Below are 20,327 nucleotides of genomic sequence, written 5' to 3' on the forward strand. Positions count from 1 at the left end.
ACTCATCCCTCTCCACTGATCTCCCTCCTGGCACTTACCTCTGTGCACGTGTTAAGTGCTACACCTGCCCCTATACCTCTTCTCTCACCACCATTCAGAGCCCCAGTCAGTTCTTCCAGGTGAGGTAACATTTCACCTGTGGGTCTCTTGAGGATACAATAGCATGTCTATTATATCTGGTGCTCCCAGTGCACCAAGTGCAGATTAGGAGGACTGCTTTGTCGAGTATCTCCTCTCTGTCCACACAAAAGGCAGAGTCTCCTTGTAGCTACTCAGAGTCAACACACCATTCCCATTCTGGCTTGTCTCTACATGGCCTCCTCTACTGCTATGATGAGGCCAAACTCAGGCTGGGGGAGCAATTTTCTGTCTGGTAGTTTACAACCTAGTGGTATGAACGTTAATTTCTCTAACTTTTGGTAATTACTTCCCCTTTCCCCTTCTCTTGTGTTCGAATCCCCATTCTGATTATCTTCTCACCCTCTTCTCTTCATCAGCTATCACCTCCCTTTGGTTCCTCTTCTCCTTTCCTTTCTTCCATAGTGTACTGTTCTCTCCAGCAGATTCCTCCTTCTTCTTCAGCACTTTACCTCTTTCAGTTATCCGCTCCCAGTTACTTCATTTCCCTGTTCCTCAACACCCACCAACCCCAAATCTGCCCCTCGGGTCATAGAAACTACAGCATTGAAATCGGCCCTTGGGGCCATCTATTCTGTGCCAAACTATTATTCTGCCTAGCCCATTGATATACACCCTGATCATAGCCCTCCATGCCCCTGCCATCCATGTACTTATCCAAACCTCTCTTACATGTTGAAATTAATCCTGCATCCACCACTTCCATTGGCAGCTCATTCCACCTGCCAAGTGAAGAAATTCCCCTTCATGTTCCCCTTTAACCTTTCATCTTTCACAATTAACCCATGACTTCTAGTTCTAGTCTCATCCAACCTCAGCCTGCTTGCATTTACTCTTTCTATACCCTTCATAATTTTATATACCTCTGCCAAATATCCCCTCATCCTTGTAAATTTTCTCCACACTCTTTCAATCTCATTAATATCTTTCCAGTAACTAGGTGACCAGTACATCACACAATACTACATAGCTGGCCTCACCAATATCTTGTACAACTGTAACATAACATCCCAATTCTTGTACTTAAAACTTTTAATTTATGAAGGCCAATGTGCCAGAAGCTCTCTCTACAACCCTATCTACCCATGATGCCACTTTCAAAGAATTATAGATATAACTTTGGAGATCCCGTGTTCTACTGCACTCTTCAGTGCTCTACCATCCAGTGTGTAAGTCTTACCGTGTTTTGTCCTCCCAAAGTACAATACTGTACCTCACACTTGTCTGCATTAAATTCCATCTGCCATTTTTCAGCACATTTTTCCAGCTGGTCCAGATCCCGCTGCAAGCTTTAATAGTCTTCCTCGCTGTCCACTATGCCCCAATCTTGGTGTCATCTGCAAATCTGCTGATCCAATTACGCCAAGCAACAACAGACACAGCACAGATCCCTGCCATCACTAGGCACTTTAGTTAGAGAGGCAAACTTCTATTACCACTTTCTAACTTCTCTCATGAAGCCAATGTCAAATCCAATTTTCAACCTCTTCCTAGATGCCAAGCGACTGAACCTTCTTGACCAACCTCTCAGACGGAAGGCCTTGCTGAAGGCCATGTAGACAATATCCACTGCCTTTCTTTCATCAACTTTCCTGGTAATGTACTTGAAAATCTCCACAAAGCCTAATCAGTCCCTCTATTTATCCAAATATATACATAACTGGTCCCATAGAATATATTCCAATATTTTGCTCACCTCTGATGTCAAGCTCACTGGCCTTTAATTTCCTATCTTATTCTTAGAGCCTTTCCTAAGTCAGACTTACTGCCTATAATTTCCCAGCTTACTCTTAGAGCATTTCTTAAAAAATGGAACAATATCAGCTATTCTCTAATCCTCTGGCACCTCACCCACAGCTAAAGACATTTTAAATACCTCTGCTAGAGCCCCGGCAATTTTTGCAGGAGTGTCCCACAAGGTCCGAGGGAACACCATATTAGGCCCTGGGGATTTATTCACCCTAATTTGCCTCAAGGCAGCAAGCCATATACAGTCCATAACCTTACTGTGGTTTTGACTCATCTCTATAGACTTTGTGTCCATCTTCCAAGTAAATACTCCCAAGGAAAACATCCATTTAAAATGTCCCCCATATCTTTCAGCTCCATGCATAAATTCTTCCAGAGGGCCAACTCTGACCCTTGTTCTTGCTCTTAATACATATAGTACTGTGAAAAGTTCTTGAGCACATAGGGTGCCTAAGACTTTTCAACAGTACTGCGTATGTCATTGTGGAGTGGAGAACGAGTTTGTAAATCTGGCTGAAGCAAAGGACATTGAGAATGGCAAGGGCGTAGTTCCACATAGGGATGTGGGATGACTGGCAGGGAAGGGGTACCAGGGGTGTGGGGTGGAGTGGGCGCATTCACATCCATCCCTGAGACACCAGGCAAGGTCATTTATTGATCATTATAGAACAGTACAGAGCAATACATAAAATTATAATAGTACAGTGCAAAAGTCTCAGGCACCCTAGCTATATAAATGTGCCTATGACTTTTGCACAGTACTATGTGTCTGTAGAAACCTTTGGGATTCTCCTGCTAAAGCAACTCATGCCTTTTTTTTTTAGCTTTCCTGTTTCCCTCTTAAGTGTTCTCTTGCATTTCTAATACCCCGAGTATCTAATTTGTTCCTTACTGCCTGTACCTGCTATGCACCTTATTCTTTTTCTTAACCCAAGCCTTAATAGCTCTCGAAAACCAAGGCTCCCTAAACCTTTTAGCCTTCTATTCTGACAGGAACATACAAACTCTGCATTCTCAAATATTTCACTTTTGAAGACCTCTCACTTACTAAACACACCTTTGTTAGAAAGCCACTTCTTTGCCCATTCTCCCAATTTGTCTAAGTCTGTCTATAGACTCCCTGTCTCTCCACCTGTAGTATTTTTGTATAGTCTGCAAACTTGGCCACAAAGCCATCAATTCAATCATCCAAATCATTGACATATGACATGAAAAGAAGTGATCCCAATGCCAACCTCTGCAGAATACCACTATTCACTGGCAACTAGCAAGAAGAGGCCCCCTTTATTTCCACTCTGACTCTTGCCAGTCAGCAAATTTTTTATCCATGCTAATAGCTTTCCTGTAATATCATTGGCTCTTATCTTGTTAAGCAGCCTCACATGTGGCACCATGTCAAAGGCCTTCAGAAAATTCACATAAACAACATCCACTGATTCTGCTTTTTCTATCATGCCTGTTATTTCTTTAAAGAATTCCAGCAGGTTTGTCAGACAAAATTTGCCCTTAAGAAAACCATGTTGACTGGTCCAGCCACTGAAGTCTGGCTAACTGGCCTATAACTTCCTTTCTTCTGCCTCCCACCCTTCTTAAAGAGTGAAGTGATATTTGCAATTTTCCATTCCTCTGGAACCATTATAGAATCTAGTGATTTTTGAAAGATCATTTCTAATGCCTCCACAATCTCTTCAGCTACTCTTTCAGCACCCTTGGGTGTAGTCTATCTGGTTCAGGTGACTTATCTACGTTCAGACCTTTCAGTTTCGCAAGCACCTTCTCCTTAGTAATAACAACTGCACTCATTTCTGGCCCAACACTCTTGAATTTCTGGCATATGCTAGTGTTTTCCACAGTGAAGAATGACGTAAAATAATTTTTAGTACCATCTGCTATTTCTTTGTCCGCCAATACACACTAGCCTCTCATTTACTCTTTTTAAATATATATATGAAGAAGACCTTTGGTATCCTCTTTTATATTATTAGCTAGCTTACCTCATATTTATTTATGCTCTCTTTTTTTGCTTTTATGTTGTCTCTCATCAACGTGGTCATGGTTTACTTATTCCTCAGACCACCCATTCAGCCTCATTAGTTGAGCTCTCCAGTCTGCCGTGTCTGAGTACTGCTGTGACCTTTTCCCTAACTCATAATGCCAACTCTCCCCCTTTAATCCCTCCCACTCTGTCATGTCTAAAACAACAGAACCCCAGAATACAGAGCTGCCAGGCCTGCCTCTCCGTAAACTAAGACTCAGCAATGGCTAGTTTCATAATTTGTTGATTTACACTCTGAGTTCATCTGCCTTTTTGCTTTGAAATATATGTAGCTCAGGACATTAGTTGCACCACGCTCAACCTTTTGATTCCTGACTTTGAGGTCTTGAGAAGGAGAAGATAAAGTCAGATGTATCAGTATTACAGTGGAATACAGAGGCATGAGAGAGGAGTTGGCCGGAATTGATTGGGAAAGTACACTGGTAGGGATGACGGGAGAGCAGCAATGGCTGGAATTTCTGGAAGCAATTTGGAAGGCATAGGATAAATATGTCCCAAAGAGCAAGAATGATTCTAAAGGAAAGATGACACACCATGGTTAACAAGAAAAGTCAAAACCAACATAAAAGCCATATAATAAAGCAAAGATTAGTGGGTAGTTAGTGGATTGGGAAGCTTTTAAAAGCATGAGTGTTTGAACTTACCATAACTAGAGAGAATGTTCTTGGGGAACTGAAAGGTCTGATGGTTGATACATCACCTGGACCAGATGGTGTACACCCCAGAGTTCTGAAAGAGGTGGCTGAAGAGATCATGGAGGCATTTATAATGATCTTTCAAGAATCACTAGATTCTGGAAAGATTCAGAAAGACTGGAAAATTGTCATTCCACTCTTCAAGAAGGGAGAGAGGCAGAACAAAGGAAACTATAGGCCAGTTAGTCTGACCTCAGTGGTTGGGAAGGTCTTGGAGTCAATTATTCAGGATGAGATCTCAGGGTATTTGGAGGCACATGATAAAATAGGTTATAGTCAGCATGATTTCCTCAAGGGAAAATCTTGCCTGACAGATCTGATGGAATTCTTTGAAGAAGTAACAAGCAGGATAGACAAAGGGGAATCAGTTGATGTTGTGTACTAGGATTTTCAGAAGGCCTTTAACAAAATGCCACACAGAAGGCTGCTCAACAAGCTACAAGCCGATGGTATAACAGGAAATATTCTAGCATGGATAAAGCAGCAGCTGATTGGCAGGAAGCAAAGAGTGAAAATAAAGAGAGCCTTTTCTGACAGGCTGCCAGTGACTAGTGGTTTTCCACAGGGATCTGTATTGGGACCAATTCTTGTTACACTAAATCTCAATGGTTTGGATGATGGAATTGATGGTTTTGTTGCAAAGTTTGCAGATGATATAAAGATGGTTTTGAGGAAGTAGAGAGGCTATGGAAGGACTTAGACAGATCAGGAGAATGGGTAAAGAAATGGTAGATGGAATACAGTGTCAGGAAGTGTATCGTCATGCACTTTGGTCGAAGAAATGAAAGGGTTGACTTTTCTAAATGGAGAGAAAATACAAAAAAACTGAGGTGCAAAGGGACTTGGGAGTCCTTGTGTAGGATTCCCTAAAGGTTAATTTACAGGTTGAGTCTGGGGTGAAGAAGGCAAATGCAATGTTAGCATTCATTTCAAGAAGGCTAGAATATAAAAGCAAGGATGTAATGTTGAAATTTTATAAAGCACTGGTAAGGCCTCATTTGGAATATTGTGAGCAGTTTTGGGCCCCTTATCTTCGAAAAGATGTGCTGAAACTGGAGAGGGTTCAAAGGAAGTTCACAAAAATGATTCCAGGATTGAACAGCTTATCATATGAAGAATGTCTGATGGCCCTGGCTCTGTATTCACTGGAATTTAGAAGAACGAGGGGTGACCATATTGAAACCTATCGATGTTGAAAGGGCTTGATAGAGTGGATGTGGAAAGGATGTTTGCTATGGAGAGCCTAAGACCAGAGGCTACAGCCTTAGAATAGAGGGGTGTCCTTTTAGAACAGAGATGAGGAGGAATTTCTTTAGCCAGAGAGTGGTGAATCTGTGGAATTCTTTGCCACAGGCAGCTGTGGAGGCCAAGTTTTGATGCATATTTAAGGTAGAGGTTGATAGATTCTTGATTGGTCAGGGCATGAAGGGATATGTGGAGAAGACAGGAGATTGGGACTGAGAGGAAAAATTGGATCAGCCATGATGAAATGGCGGAGCAGACTGGATGGGCCGAATGGCCTAATTCTGCTCCTAGATCTTATGATCTTAATAACATCTTTTCCCGCAACCACGCCACTATCTGCCCTGGCACTATGGTTCCCATCTACCTGCAACTCTAGTTTAAACCACCTGGAAGAGCACTAGCAAACCTTCCTGCAAGGATATTAGTCCCCTTCCAGTTGAGCTGCAAACCGTTCTGTTTGTACAGGTCCCACCTTCCCTGGAAAAGAGCCCAATGAAACAAAAATCTGAAGCTCTCCCTCCTGCACCATCTCCTTAGCCACTTATTAAACTCTTAACTTTTTATTTCTAGCCTCATTAGCACATGACACGGCAGCAATCCTGAGGTAACAACCCTGGGGGTCCTGTCCTTTAACCTCATCACCCTTCCTACCAATGTCATTTGTACCAATGCTTTCCACAACCTCTGCTTTACCTCTCACCTGTCAACTTGTACTCCTTCTCTCCTTTCCCCCACCACCCTTCTTATTTTGGCTTTTGCCCCTTTCCTTTCCAGTTCTGATGAAGGGTTTCAACTGAAACCATTGACTGTTTATTCCCCTCTATAGATGCTGTCAGATTTGCTGAGTTCCTCAACCATTTTATGTGGGTTACTCCATCAATCAACTGTCAGTCAATTGCTTGTCATTCATGTGTCATTCAGCTTTTCATTACTCACCCACAACACAACCACTCCATCACTCCCTGTCAGTTGTCTCTATCACCCAATATTTTGTAACTGTCCCATCACACACCCTGCTCTACCACTCACTTATTGTTTACCCTTCTTCCTCACTCAGTTGTCAGTCACAGCTCCATTATTCATCACTTGCATGTTCTTCTTCAGTAATCTCTATCACTCTCTTCTACTCATTCATCATTACCCTTCCCCGCTTGTGGTACCAAAGTCTAACACTGTCATACTTTAGCTGTACTCTGTGCCATATTTGCTCCAATTTGCCTATTTGTGCTGTTGAGTAGATCTAAGTAGACAATGATAAGACCGTATGTGTGTTTCTCCCATATTGACTGGAGTGGGACTTTGCTTCTGCAGATATCCCCTGTCTATGCTGAAATAGAGGCTCGTGGAGTGACCAGTTACTCCGGGAAGCTGATGCAGCCATCCATATCCAGAACTTCTCCTGTGACTGAACAGCTGAGTCATTCAGGTAGTGTAGTGGTTATTTGAAAACAAACCAAAATTGCTGAAAGACTAAACTAGGGTACTTCCAAATAACAAATTTCCAAATCAAAAAAGTTATGTTCGATCCTTTATTACAAAACTAGCAAGCGTGAATGATCTTATAGTCATAAGAAACTAATGAAACTAAATAATGATGTAATGGTCTAATTTGCAGTCTAATGGCAATATTAGCATTCGAGTAGCATAACTTAGCGTTCTAAGAGTTCCAATTAGCGAACTAGTTAGCATTCCAATAACGTCCAAATTAGCAGTCAACAAAAAAAATCATTCCCCCAACTCACTCTCCACTAAACAACTAACAAAAGTGAGAATAAGTAACTAGACTCATTTGTTACCATACCCTAATCCATGTGACAGATGACCATAATATACCTGCCCCAGACTACAAACTACAATAAAGACAGAAAATAGATACATGGCTCCTTCAGGTGGAATGACGTCTCTTAGTTTTTTGCAGGCTGAACTGTGGTATGTCACGCTATCTACAACTGGCTGGGAACATTGCTACTTTGTATTAGAAGCTTAAATATATTTCCACAACATCGTTTAGAAACTTAATTTGTTCCAAGGTATTTGGAACCCATGAAGTACTTTTGATCATCATGATGAAATAACACAGACAATAATGTGGTGATTACCAGATGGCCCATTTCCACTAAGTTAATTGGCCAGGACATTGGCAACAACTTCCCTGTTCTTTGATGAAATATAGGATCTTTTATAACAACTGAAAAAACATGAGGGGCCTGAGTGTAAGCTCTAGTCTGTAGGGTGGTAATTTGGACAGCATATAACATCCTTTCAGAACTCTACTCATGAGTCAATCTTGATTTTTTTTTTGTTCATGTCTTAACAGTGGGAACTGTATATATACTTTTGTCTTGAACTACCTATGGTCTGGTTTTACAAACATATTCACACTCACACTCACACACACACTCACTCTCACTCTCACTGACACTCTAACACACTCCCACATGCCCTCACACTCACTCTCACCCTCACTCTCACTCACTCTCTCACACTCTGTCACACTCTCTCTCACTCTCACATTCTCTCACACTCTCACTCTCTCACACTCGCCCGGTCTTGTCCACTTGCATCTGCAGTTCCTTCAGTAAAGTATGGTGCATAGATCACAGCCTCACTTCTCAGTGCCATATGGCCAGAAACAGTATCCAATGGTGATATTGCTATGTTGATGTTCAATGTACCATGAAAATGGACTGTATGGAAGGAAATGATGAGTGTCTGATGGACTGAGCTGTGTTTACCAATCACACTCTTAACTAGCTCTTGCTTATTCATTAACCCCAGCACCATCTTATGACTGCCTAATTGTGTTTGACAGCCAGTGCAGTAAATACAGTGTCTGCTGTAATGCTGCTGAGGAGGCAACACTTTCCCCTAACTCAGGTGCTCTGGTTAGTAAAACCTTTCCAACTGCTGTTATGTTAGGATATCATAAAGCAACATAGAAGCAGGCTGTTTGATCTATCAATGCCATGTACAGGGACCGTGGCTGACACAAAACAGTGGTAATGCTAAATGGAGCATTTACTTATTGATACTTATTTAATAAAAATCTGTGAAAAGATTTCTGAATGAACCACTCTGTTTTTGTTTCAGAAAACCAAAGGTTAAGCCTGAGACAGACTGAGCCCCTTCCTGTACAGTCCTGTCGCTGTCAACCTCCCAATGAGCCTTTGCCAACGAATTCAGATTCCCACCCATATGGCAGCCCCGGCCTCGTATCACAAAATGTAGAGAGCAGCCCCCCGAACCGCAAGAAGAAACTCTTCACCTTCTCTCGGCCACCCCGCAGCCGTGATACAGACCGTTTTCTGGATGCTTTGAGTGAGCAGCTGGGTCAGAAAATAACTGCGATGGATGAGTTCATGAACCCCGAGAATGATTATGAAGAAGTACGTTTTTCAAATATTAAAGTTGAGCTTTTAACAGTTGGATGTGTTCAGATATAGCGTGAATGGCTTTTCATTCATTAGAGCCAAATCTACCCCGGGAATGAAATAACTGCATTTTAGGAGGTGGGTGATCTTTGAGGAGGCAACAGGATGTTCTTCATGTTCTGTCTGCTTCTTTGTCCCATAGATGACATTTCACGATGAACAGGAAATCTACGGCACAAATGACCCAAGCAGTCCCAGTGAATACGTCAGTAGCAGCGAAGATGGAAGCTCCTTGACCTATTCTTCATGTTCTGATCCTATCCCTCCTCCTCCTCAAAGCCCCCCACCCCCTCCACCCACACAATTCAATGATCCAAAGCCCATCACTTTAGTCTCAGAATTAAAAAGGGCTATCCCACCTCCTCCCCCACCCCCACTGCCCCCACCCCCTTCATACACTTCTGGCCAGTACCAGTCTAAGCCCCTTCCTCCCCCTCCCCCACCACCTCCCTTGCCTGCTTCTTCGGGCCCCCCTCTGCTGCATCGTGGCTTCCACCGGAGAAGTGAATCCAGTCATATGAGTGTGAAGAGGCTGCGCTGGGAACAGGTGGAGAATTCAGAGGGAACTATTTGGGGTCAGGTACGTGAAGCAACATTTGGCCACTCGCTGTTCCTATTCTGCCATGTTTAATCCTTCAAGCATTGAGCAGTAGAATAGATAATCATAGGAGAGGTTGTGAATTTGGAAAGTGAGGGAATGTTGGAGCAGTTACCAGAAGGAAGTGCAGGAATTATTCACTATTTTCAGCGTTTGCTGTTAGTGTCCTGAGTTCTCGCTATGTTATCTATATGGAAACACAGCACTCTAACAGGCTTGCTCACTGGCTTTTATTATGAGAGGATGCACTGGGATCCCAAAACTGTGGATAAAGCAAGGATGCTATATCATACCTCAAAGATATTAACCCATCTAATTATCAGCTATCTCTAGTCAATGTCCACAAATCATTTTTATTTGTACTCAGTTTGGAGAAGACTCAGATTATGACAAGCTGAGTGATATGGTGAAGTACTTGGATCTGGAGCTGCATTTTGGGACCCAGAAACCAAACAGTAAGTGTCAATCTGGCCTTTTCTATGCAATTACAGAATGTCTGTCAGATTGTAATGTGTCCGTATACTCCAGTCCGTATGCATGCTCAAGTCCATGCATATTAATGAATTTTCAGTGTATTTTAATCACTGTATGTCAATGCATTGCATTTTAATTATTTCCTTTCCAAAAGTTGGCCCATGTTGATACTTTTGGCTTAGACACATGGTGTTTGCATTAACATTGTGATTCATATAGAGTCAGTTACAATTTCTTGTTCTTCTGTCATATTTTTTATAGAAGCAAGTTTTGTACCTGAAACATTTAAGAAGAAAGATGTAGTGGAAGTATTGTCCCGGAAAAAGGCCTACAACACATGTAAGTGCTGTACTGTATTACATGGTGGGCACCAGAAGACATGTTTTAAATATAAATTCACCTAACACTTCCTTTTGGATAAAACATCATACCCTCCCTTCCGTGAAGTAATGCATTTCCTGAATCTGACTCCTAGAGCTGAGTTTGAAAAGTGGTCAGTGAGGGTTAGAAATTTGGACAGTAATAAAACCAAAATCCCAGGCCCACATTCTTTTTGCTCCCAAATCTCTGAAAAGGATGGAACCTAGGCAAGCAGAGAACTGGAGTCTGAGGATAGACTGGCATAGCGGTACAGCAGGTAGAGCTGTTGCCTCATGGCTCCAGAGACCCAGAGACAGACATACTGAGAGTGAATCTGGTGTATTGGGAGTTAAATATGGAAGGAGGGAGAAACTGGTGCTGAGAATGATTGGGTTCTGAGTGAATTGAAGGAGAAAGTGGACAGTGCAGGGAAAGAAATATTTCGGATCTCCTTGCACAAGAAGATCTGGGCACAAACAGATTGAAAAATTATGACATGGTATTGGGAAGGAACACAGAAGGACTGCACAGTGACACAGCTAGTAGAGCCACTGCCTTGCACTGCCAGGGACTTCTGCTCAATCCTGACTTCTAGTGCTATATGACTTGAATTTCCATGCTCTCCCTGTGACTGGGTAGGGTTCCACCGGTGCTCCAGATTCCTCCCATATTCCATAGGGTTGCTCATTGTTAGGTTAATTGGCCATGGAATTGTCCCCAGAATGTGGTACAATGACATTTGATGACAATATGGGAAAATTAAGAATGGGATTAGTGTAGGACTGGAGTACAATGGGTGGCTGATGACTAGCATGGACTTGATGGGCTGAAAGGTCTGTTTCTATGTTGTATCTCTAAGAGTGAATTGCGAGCATTGCAGTCTCCAGTAGATAGTTGTTAGTTTTTATTCAGTCATTTTCAACTTTGGCTCATTAAATTTTGTATTGACTAATTGTTCTGTGCTTCCATTTCTAATAGCAATTCTCATTGCCCACCTGAAGCTCTCAGCTCTAGAGCTCCGCCAGATCCTCATGACAATGGAGAATGATCGTCTGGAGCCATCCCACATAAAACAGTTGCTGCTGTATGCCCCTGATGAGGAAGAGTTGAAGAACTTCAGTCAGCATTCAGACGATCCCAGTAAACTAAGTGAGCCAGACCAGTTTGCTTTGGAGGTAGGTCTTGGAGAAACTTCTATGATCCTCTGCAGCCTGTCCTTTGCTTTAGAGCTGAGAGAAGACATGGAAAGTATTCCCCCTGGTGCCAGAAAATCAGAACAAGAAAGTTTAGTCATCAAATTAGAACAATGATATTGGAGGGTGATGTGAAGAAGTGGGTTGTAAAAACCTGTCATTCTCTTATCTGACATATCTTTTGAGATTGTTTTTTAAATTATTTTCTCATGTGTAGGATGTATTTATTTCTGATAAGGTCAATATTTATTTCCATTTTTAATTGCTCTTGGGATGGTGATGATGCATCTTCTTGAACTTATACTGTAACATACTACCCTGATGATGGTGGGAGTGAATGTTTAGGAAAGTAGATGAGGTGCAAATTAAATGTTCTGGTTTAACTATGTTGTAGGAGTGTATTCATCAGAAGAGCTGGAATAGCTCAAATCATTATCTGATTCCCACCTTTTCAAGAGCAGCTTCAAATGTTTTTTTTAAATTTTGAGATGTAGAGCAGAACAGGTCCTTCCACCCAGTAACCCACCAATTCTAGCTGAATCACAGGACAACTTACAATGCCCAATTACCCACTAGCTAGTACATCTTTGGACTGTGGTAGGAAACGCAACAGTCACAGAGAGAATGTATGAACTCCTTACAAACAGCGGCGGGGACTGAACTCAAGTTGCTGGCTCTGTAAACGTGTTGCACTAACCATTATGCTATCATGTCACCCCCCCCCCTCCAAATTGTTAATTGTTCTGAACAATAAAATAATTGAATAAGTTGTTAGACTCCCTCCTGTTGGGGTTGTCCTTGCTTAGTATCCATGTACTATATTTCCCATTTAAGGTGATCATGGACTCATAGTGTTTCATAATATGGTAACAGGCCTTTCAGTCCATTTTGCCCATCCCAATCAAGGAGCCTATCTTAATTGATCTCATATGCTTGTATTTGGCCCTAATCCCTCTAAGCATTTCTTATCATGAATCTGTCTTACAACATTGTAGTTACACCAACTTTTTTTATAAACTTCCCCACCACCAATGTTCAGTTCATTGGACTGTAATTACCAACCTTATCCTTGCTGTCCTTCTTAAAAACAAATGCCAAATTTGCTGTTGTCCAGTCATCTGATGCCTCAGCTATGACTGGTGAATATTTAAATATCTCTGTCAGGATCATAATAATTTCTTCCATTAGTTCCCATAACAAGGTGGGACACATCCCATCAGATCCCATGGATACCGATAATACAGTCATGTACTTTACTCTTTCTCTGATTACTCTTTTGCACTTCATATAAAGTGCCTTGGAATTTTCCATAATCTTTTCTGCCTGTGATATTTTGTGGGCTCTCTTTGTTCTCCTAAGCCACACACACAAAATGCTGGATGATGCACCATCAATAACTCTCGGAGACGTGAGTCGAGACAGGCTTTTATTAGCTGGAAGAAAGCACCGTCAGCAGCAAGAGACCACCACACAACATCCTGGAGACTGAGGGAGGAGCAGTGCCTCCAATCACCTTTATACAGGGGTCTGTGGGAGGAGCCACAGGAGCAGTCAGCAGGGGGGGGGGGGGGGTGTCCAGACAGGTATATGTAGTTCACCACACTGGAGGAACTCATTAAGTCAGCTAGCATCTATGAAAGGGAATAAACAGTCAATGTTTCATGCTAGATCCTTCATTTGGAAAGGAAGGAAGGGGTTGGAAGCCAGACTAAGAAGTTAGGGGGAGGGGAAGGAGTAAAAACTGGCAGGTGATAGTTGAGAGCAGGTGAGGTAAGGTGGGTGGGGAGTGAAGTACGAAGCTGGGAGATGATAGATGGAAGAGGTAAAGGGTAGGCTGAAGAAGGGATCTAATGGGAGAGGGCAGTGGACCATGGAAGAAAAGGAAGGAGGAGGGGAACCAAAGGGAGGTGATGGGCAGATGAAGAGAAGGGAAGAGGAGAGAGAGGGAACCAGAAAGGGAAATGCAACAAGGGAGAAGAGAGGAGTGGGTGTAGATAAATCATTGTTCATGCCATCAGGTTGAAGGGTATCCAGATGGAGTTGAGTTGTTGCTCCTCCAACCTGAGTTTGGCCTCATTGTGATAGTAGGGAATGCCATGGACAGACTTGTCAGAATGGGAATGGGAAGTCAAATTGAAATGGGTAGCCACTAGGAGTTCTTGCCTTTTGTGATGGATAGGGCAGAGGTATGCAATGAAGTGGTGCCCCCAGTCTGCGTCGTTCTCTCCAATGTAGAGGGGGCTGCATCAAGAGCACCAGATACAGTAGATAATCCTAACAGACCCACAGGAAATGGTTGCCTCAGTAGGAAGGATTACTTGGAACCCTGAAAGATAGTATGGGAGGAAGTGTAGAGGCAAGTGTAGCAGGGCAAATGGAAGAGGATGGTGGTGGAAGGGAACTGGCCAGGTCTATTGTCAAGAAAGACCTTTAAGGTCTTCCTGATGGGGAATGGAATTGTATAGGGATTAGACATGCACAGTGAAAATAAGGCAATCAGGGCCAGGAAACTGAAAGTGATGGAAAGCGTCACAGATACAGGTAGGAAGAGACTGAGTCGAGGGAGGGAACAAAATGGAGTCGCAGTAGGAGAATTGTCCTCCTAATTAATTTTAAGTACTCTTCCTGCACTCTCCTATTGTATTTGTTTTATATATGCCATCTGTGTCTTTATTTTATCAGACTCTTGATAACCCTTGAATCCAGGGTTTTCTGGAGCCACTGTCCTTACCTTCCATCCTCACAGGAACATTTTGGTCCTAAACTCTCATTTATTTTTACTTTCAGATTCCCCCTTGAGTAGCTGTTCCCAGTTTGTTTTTGCCAGGACAAGTCTTAAGCAGCACCTGCAGACTCTTGTGTTTATGATATTGAAGCTGGTCTTCCTCCACTCCAGCACAATAATTTCTGACCATCCTTATTCTTTTCCATAGCTACCTTAAAACTTACAGAGTAGTAATCACTCTCCCCAGAGTACCCATCCAACAGACACTTCAACTATTTTCCTGGCTTCATTCCCTATGATCAGGTCCAGTACTGCCCCATCTCTAGTAAAACTATGTACATACTGGCTTGTTGTTCTCCTGGATTTACTTTAAAAAATACTACCCTCTAGTCTAGTAGTGGTCTCTCGAAGTCCGAGGAAGATGAATGTGTTGCGCAGTCAACATCTGTGGATATGACTTCTGAGGCTGAAGTCCGAAGCGCAGATATGGTCGCAGATGGGGCAAGAAGCACAGCCTGTTGGGGCAGGAGCGGACGCCTTCCTGTGTCTTTCTTGACTCGCCTTGAGGCGCTGCATGTGCCAGTTGGCTTGGAAGTTGTTTGCTGCCTTGGAGCATAGATTGTGCCACTTGGACTGATCAGCAGCAGTGTGTTCGAGATCGCGGGGCTGGAGTTTGGCCCACTTAAGGTTTGTCTTGAGGTTGTCCTTGTACCTCTTCTGTCCTTTTTGCAGGTGGAGTTGGGGTCATCCTGCCATTCTTTGAATGCCTTGCTCTTCTTGGTGAGTAGGTCATCGATGATGGTGCTATTCTCATTGAACCAATCTTGGCCGCTTTCTGCGGCCTAGGGTTGATTTTGCCATTTCAGTTATAGCATTTTTGAAATGGCTCTATTTCTGGATTGGGTTACCCGTGAGTGGCTGGTTTGTTGATAGTTTCTGTTTAAGAGTATTTTGAAATTCGCGTAGACACGGAGGGTGCTGAAATTTGGAGGTGTTAAAGGATGGCCGTACTGCCTTTGGACGCTTTTTGTGAGATTGAACGATGTGTAGCATGAGTGTAGTGCAGAGGACTCTGTGGCCCGTCCAACACTCTGCTCCTCGCATGGCTCATGTGATGACTACGTCTCGGATGTCACATTGACGGACAATGACGTAATCGATCAGATGCCATTGTTTGGATCTAGGGTGCATCCATGTTGTCTTGAATTTGTTGGCCATTCTGAACACTGTGTTCGTGATAGTGAGGTCATACTCTTTACATTTGCTGAGAAGCAGAAGGCCATTGCTGTTCATCTTCCCGACTCCGTGCCTGCTGAGCACTCCACTCCACTGATCATGGTCTTGGCCGACTCAGGCATTAAAATCTCCCAGCAAGATCAGCTTATCACTGGCCGGCACTGAGTGCAGGATGGAGTCAAGGTCGGCATAAAACTGCTCTATGGTTTCAGTAGGGCTGGTCAGGGTGGGGGCATAGGCACTAATAATAGTTGCATGTTGATTTTGGCTGAGGGGCAGACGTAGCTTCATCAATCTTTCGCTGGTGCCAACAGGCAGGTCAGGGAGCTGTTTCATCAGGGTACTCCTTATGGTGAAGCCCATTCCGTGGATCCTGTCTTTGTTCTGCACCCTTCCACTCCAGAAGAAGTCGTAGCCGCTGGCAAGCTCAGTGATGGATCCCTCATCTGCAACCCTGGTTTCGCTCAGTGCTGCGATGTCAATGTTGTAGTGAGCAATTTCTTTACCAATGAGAGCTGTTCTCCTTTCAGGTCTTGCAGTGTTTTCCTTATCCATTAAGGTGCGAACGTTCCATGCTCCTAGACGGAGAATCTTTTTCTTTTGATTTTGATTTTGACCGCAATGATTGGGTGATCCGTCAGTCGCGGTTAACTAGCCAGATGATCTAGGGCAGGCGATGTTTAGGCCACCTTTTCTAGGCCCCTCCCTGATTACAGGGTGGGCAGCGCTGTCCTAAAAAGGGCTGCCCAATCACCCTGGATGCTGCTGGACTCCCCTACTGCCCTGGGTTCAGAGGAGAACGACCATCTGTCCAAGGGCCGCCTACATGCAGGTTTTGAAACTGCAAATCAGTGGTCACCTCCACCTGTTGGTTTGCTGCTCTCCCATCGCCATAGGACTTTTGAAGAGAGAAAGAAGACAAAGATGCACAACACAAGGGCCTGTGCGTGAAAGATATTATAGTGAAAAAGCCTTAGCATGGAGACAGTCCCACTCTCTCAGCCTCGGAGGTCAGGACCCACAGGCATGAAGATCGTTACACATGGTGGCCTCTTCGGCTGCAGGAGTTGCCCGACAATAGATTGATGAAGTCCTCCCTATTGACCGCTTACTGGACTCCGGCTCCAGATTTCTTCTCAGGGTTTACTCCCATAGCCTTTCCCATGATTGGGTGTGGCCGCAAGGTAGCAGAGGTTTTAAATTCAGAGTTTTCCTTCTCCTAGGTAGACAGTCGACCAGGACTAACGAGCCCCACCTGCCTGAAGCATCTGGTTTTGAGGCGCCAGAGACCCGCCTTTGCCCCTTCTCCCATTGGTAGGAACAGTTCTGCCACGTGAAGGCCGGGAGCTGGACTTGGTTGACAGAGGCTATTTGAGATGCAAGCCATATGGAAGCACTTTATAGGTAGTGAGAGCTTATCCTCATTACCACCTCCGGCTATGTCAACCTTGGAACTACCCTCTCTAATTGGTTAATACATTAATTATCCAGTTAATAATGGGGAGGCTGAATCCTCCGACCACAGAGCCTCTAACACCTCTCTGAATTACCTACCTATTCTCCTAGCTCCCAGTGACTGCTGGGTGGCCCGGAACATACCCAACAACAAAGTGATCATTCTTTTCTGGAATGATCCTGTTCTCACCCTCACTGATGTGTGTCAGAGGCAGCATTCAAGTGATTGCTACCCTTGAGGTCCTTTTTAGCGTCCTGAACAACATTTCCTCTACATCTGCACAGATAAACCATTGCTCTGAGCAGTACATTTTTACATGGCCAGAAAACTGCACAGTACTTTAAATGTTTTTTTTGTAATATGCATACTATGAATATTTTAGAATGAAAATTGAAAAAAATACATACTTCTGAATTTATTTATTTATTGAGGGGTATAATGAAATAGAGTACAACAAAGAAAATCTTTCATGTTAACTTTTTCTCACCTATCTTTATTACAAATCCATTGTCTATAAACACTGTCTAGATAAATTTAACATCCAGATGAAAGATACATCTTAATCCTCATATTAAAGATACATATTATCCAAATAATCCACTTCTAGTCTGTTCTGGATTTACATTTGATTGAATTCATAAGACTGAATCCACGTTCGCAGCCATCATTAGAAGTTTAAACTGTTCCAACGATGTCAACGAACTGACAGTTCTTCAAATTATTTATTTCTAAGCATGTGGTTCAACATATCAGTGAACATCTTAATTGAACCAGACTTAACTTTCTCCGAAATGACAAATTTGAAATCACAGTATTGCTGCAATATTTTTGAGGCAAAATTTTTGTTGTAGTTTGTAAAAGTAGCAACGTTCTCTTTTCCAAATTCAAAAATGGTTGCATTTACAATAACAATACGGCCAAAAGCTTGCCATTCTCTTAACTCATTGTGCAGAAATTTATTATCCAAGTGAATGGATTGAATAATAGGCGCAGTATTGACATTAGAATTTATAGATACAAGCAGGTCTTTCACTGTGTCACTCCAATAAGTGGTTGTTGCAATTTGTAACAGTGTTGTAACTTGAAACACTGATAACATAAATATGCTGAAGCTCTAAAATATTTCAAAGTAAAGTTTGTGGTATATTTATTATTTTAAATATTTATGGATGATATTCATTAACACAATTAATTACAGAGTATTTCACAATTATGTTAACATATATTTCAAAATTATATTAGTATAATTTCAAAATTAACATTGCCAAAGAAAATTCTAACTGTGTGGCCACAAAGGCTATGTGCGCAAAAGCATTTAAGCATTTCAGTTACAGCGCAGCTCTGCATCCCCGCAGCTTAGGGGGACAGTGTGCTAGCTCCTTATATTCTCTCTTCAGGGCTGCATTCCTTTTACTACCTATGTTGTGGGTAGCAATATGTACCACAACTTCTTGCTGCTCACCCTCCCCTTTAGAATACTGTGGACCTAATCTGAGGCATCCCAGACCCTAGCACCTGGGAGGCAACATACCATCCAGGTGTCTCTTTCATATCCCCAGAACCTCCTGTCTGCTAGCTGTTGAATCCCATACCACCACTACACCTTTTCTTCCCTTCTGAGCCACACAGAAGCTGAGACACCTGATTGCTGTGACATTCCCCGCTCCACCAACAGTATGTAAAGTGGTATACTTGTTATTGAGGGGGAATGGCTACAGTGGTACTCTGCACTGCCTGCATATTCCCTTAACCTCTCCAGACAGTCACCCAGCTACCTGCCTCTTGCAACTTAGGGGCGACTGCCTTGCTGAAGATTTTATCTAACTCTTCCTCATTCTCCTGCAGGTCATCCAGCTGCAGCTCTAGTTCTCTAACGCTCTTTGTAAGAAGCTGCCCCTGGATGCAAGTCACACAGATAAAGTCATCAGGGAGACTGGAGGTCTCCTAGAATTCCTACATCTGACATGAACAACACCCCACTCACCCTGGATCCATGCTCACTGCATTAGCTATGCAGTAATAGACAAAAACAAAAGAAACTTATCAGGAACTTGGCTTAGCCTTCACCTGTTCTTGCTTAAACCTCTTGAGCCAAATCTCAAACCCTCTCATCTAACATGGGTCACTCCCACAATGCCCGCACAGTTTAAAATTATCTTCTTTTTTAAATTTACTTAGTGATACAGTATGGAGTAGACCCTTCCCAATCTACAGTCCCCGACAATCCTGATTTAACCATAACCTAATCATGGGACAATTTACAATGACCAACTTTCCTACCCAGTAAGTCTTTGGACTGTGGGAGGAAACTGGAGCACCCAGGGAAAACCCGTGCATTCCACAGGGAATTACGGAGGATGCCGGAATTGAACTCCAAACTGTGATGCCCTGAACTGTAATAGTGTTGTGCAAACTGCTACATTATTGTGTGCTGCCTTTGCCAATTGCCTAATGAGTCATGATGACTGAAGCCTGCTTTAAATGGGCCAAATGGCCTGATTCTGTGCTGTAGTGCTCTATGTCTCTATGACCCAACTGCTGCTGATTAACTGTCTCTTTACTGGTTATCCTCCTTGCCAGTCATCCTCCTCACCCATCCCGCTACTCAGCAGTCACCCACCTCACTAAAGCCCACACTCTGAGACCATTGTGCTCATAGATTCACTTAAATAGACAAGGCATAAAAGGATACTGTTCGTATGTGAGCAAATAGGGTTAATGTAGATGAGTAATAAGTCTGGAATGGATGTATCAGGCCATAGAGCCTGTTCCTTTGCTGTACAACTCTGTGGCATTGTGCAAAGCCACTTAAGGTGTGGAAAAGGGATTAAGCTGCAGATTAACCATAGTGTAACTGGGCAATACAACATGAATTTGAATGAGCTACACATGTTCTACTTAGTAAACATTTAAACTCTTTGGTCTGATGTTCTGTGGTCAGCAGCTTCATGGTCCAACATGTTTTAAATCT

At 43.0% G+C, this 20,327-nt stretch overlaps 1 protein-coding gene across 3 annotated transcripts in view; it reads left to right on the forward strand.

The window, feature by feature from the left end:
* Positions 1-20,327, forward strand: part of grid2ipb (glutamate receptor, ionotropic, delta 2 (Grid2) interacting protein, b) — a 241,121-nt gene that overhangs the window by 177,405 nt on the left and 43,389 nt on the right. For all 3 annotated transcript variants that reach the window (XM_073061062.1, XM_073061063.1, XM_073061064.1), the window contains 6 exons: positions 7,195-7,309; positions 8,974-9,269; positions 9,457-9,894; positions 10,280-10,367; positions 10,648-10,725; positions 11,725-11,921. In XM_073061062.1, the coding sequence (XP_072917163.1) occupies positions 7,195-7,309; positions 8,974-9,269; positions 9,457-9,894; positions 10,280-10,367; positions 10,648-10,725; positions 11,725-11,921 (1,212 nt within the window). The remainder of the gene's footprint in view (positions 1-7,194; positions 7,310-8,973; positions 9,270-9,456; positions 9,895-10,279; positions 10,368-10,647; positions 10,726-11,724; positions 11,922-20,327) is intronic.

Source organism: Hemitrygon akajei, chromosome 11 (assembly GCF_048418815.1).
Source record: "Hemitrygon akajei chromosome 11, sHemAka1.3, whole genome shotgun sequence".
Taxonomy (NCBI): Eukaryota; Metazoa; Chordata; class Chondrichthyes; order Myliobatiformes; family Dasyatidae; genus Hemitrygon; species Hemitrygon akajei.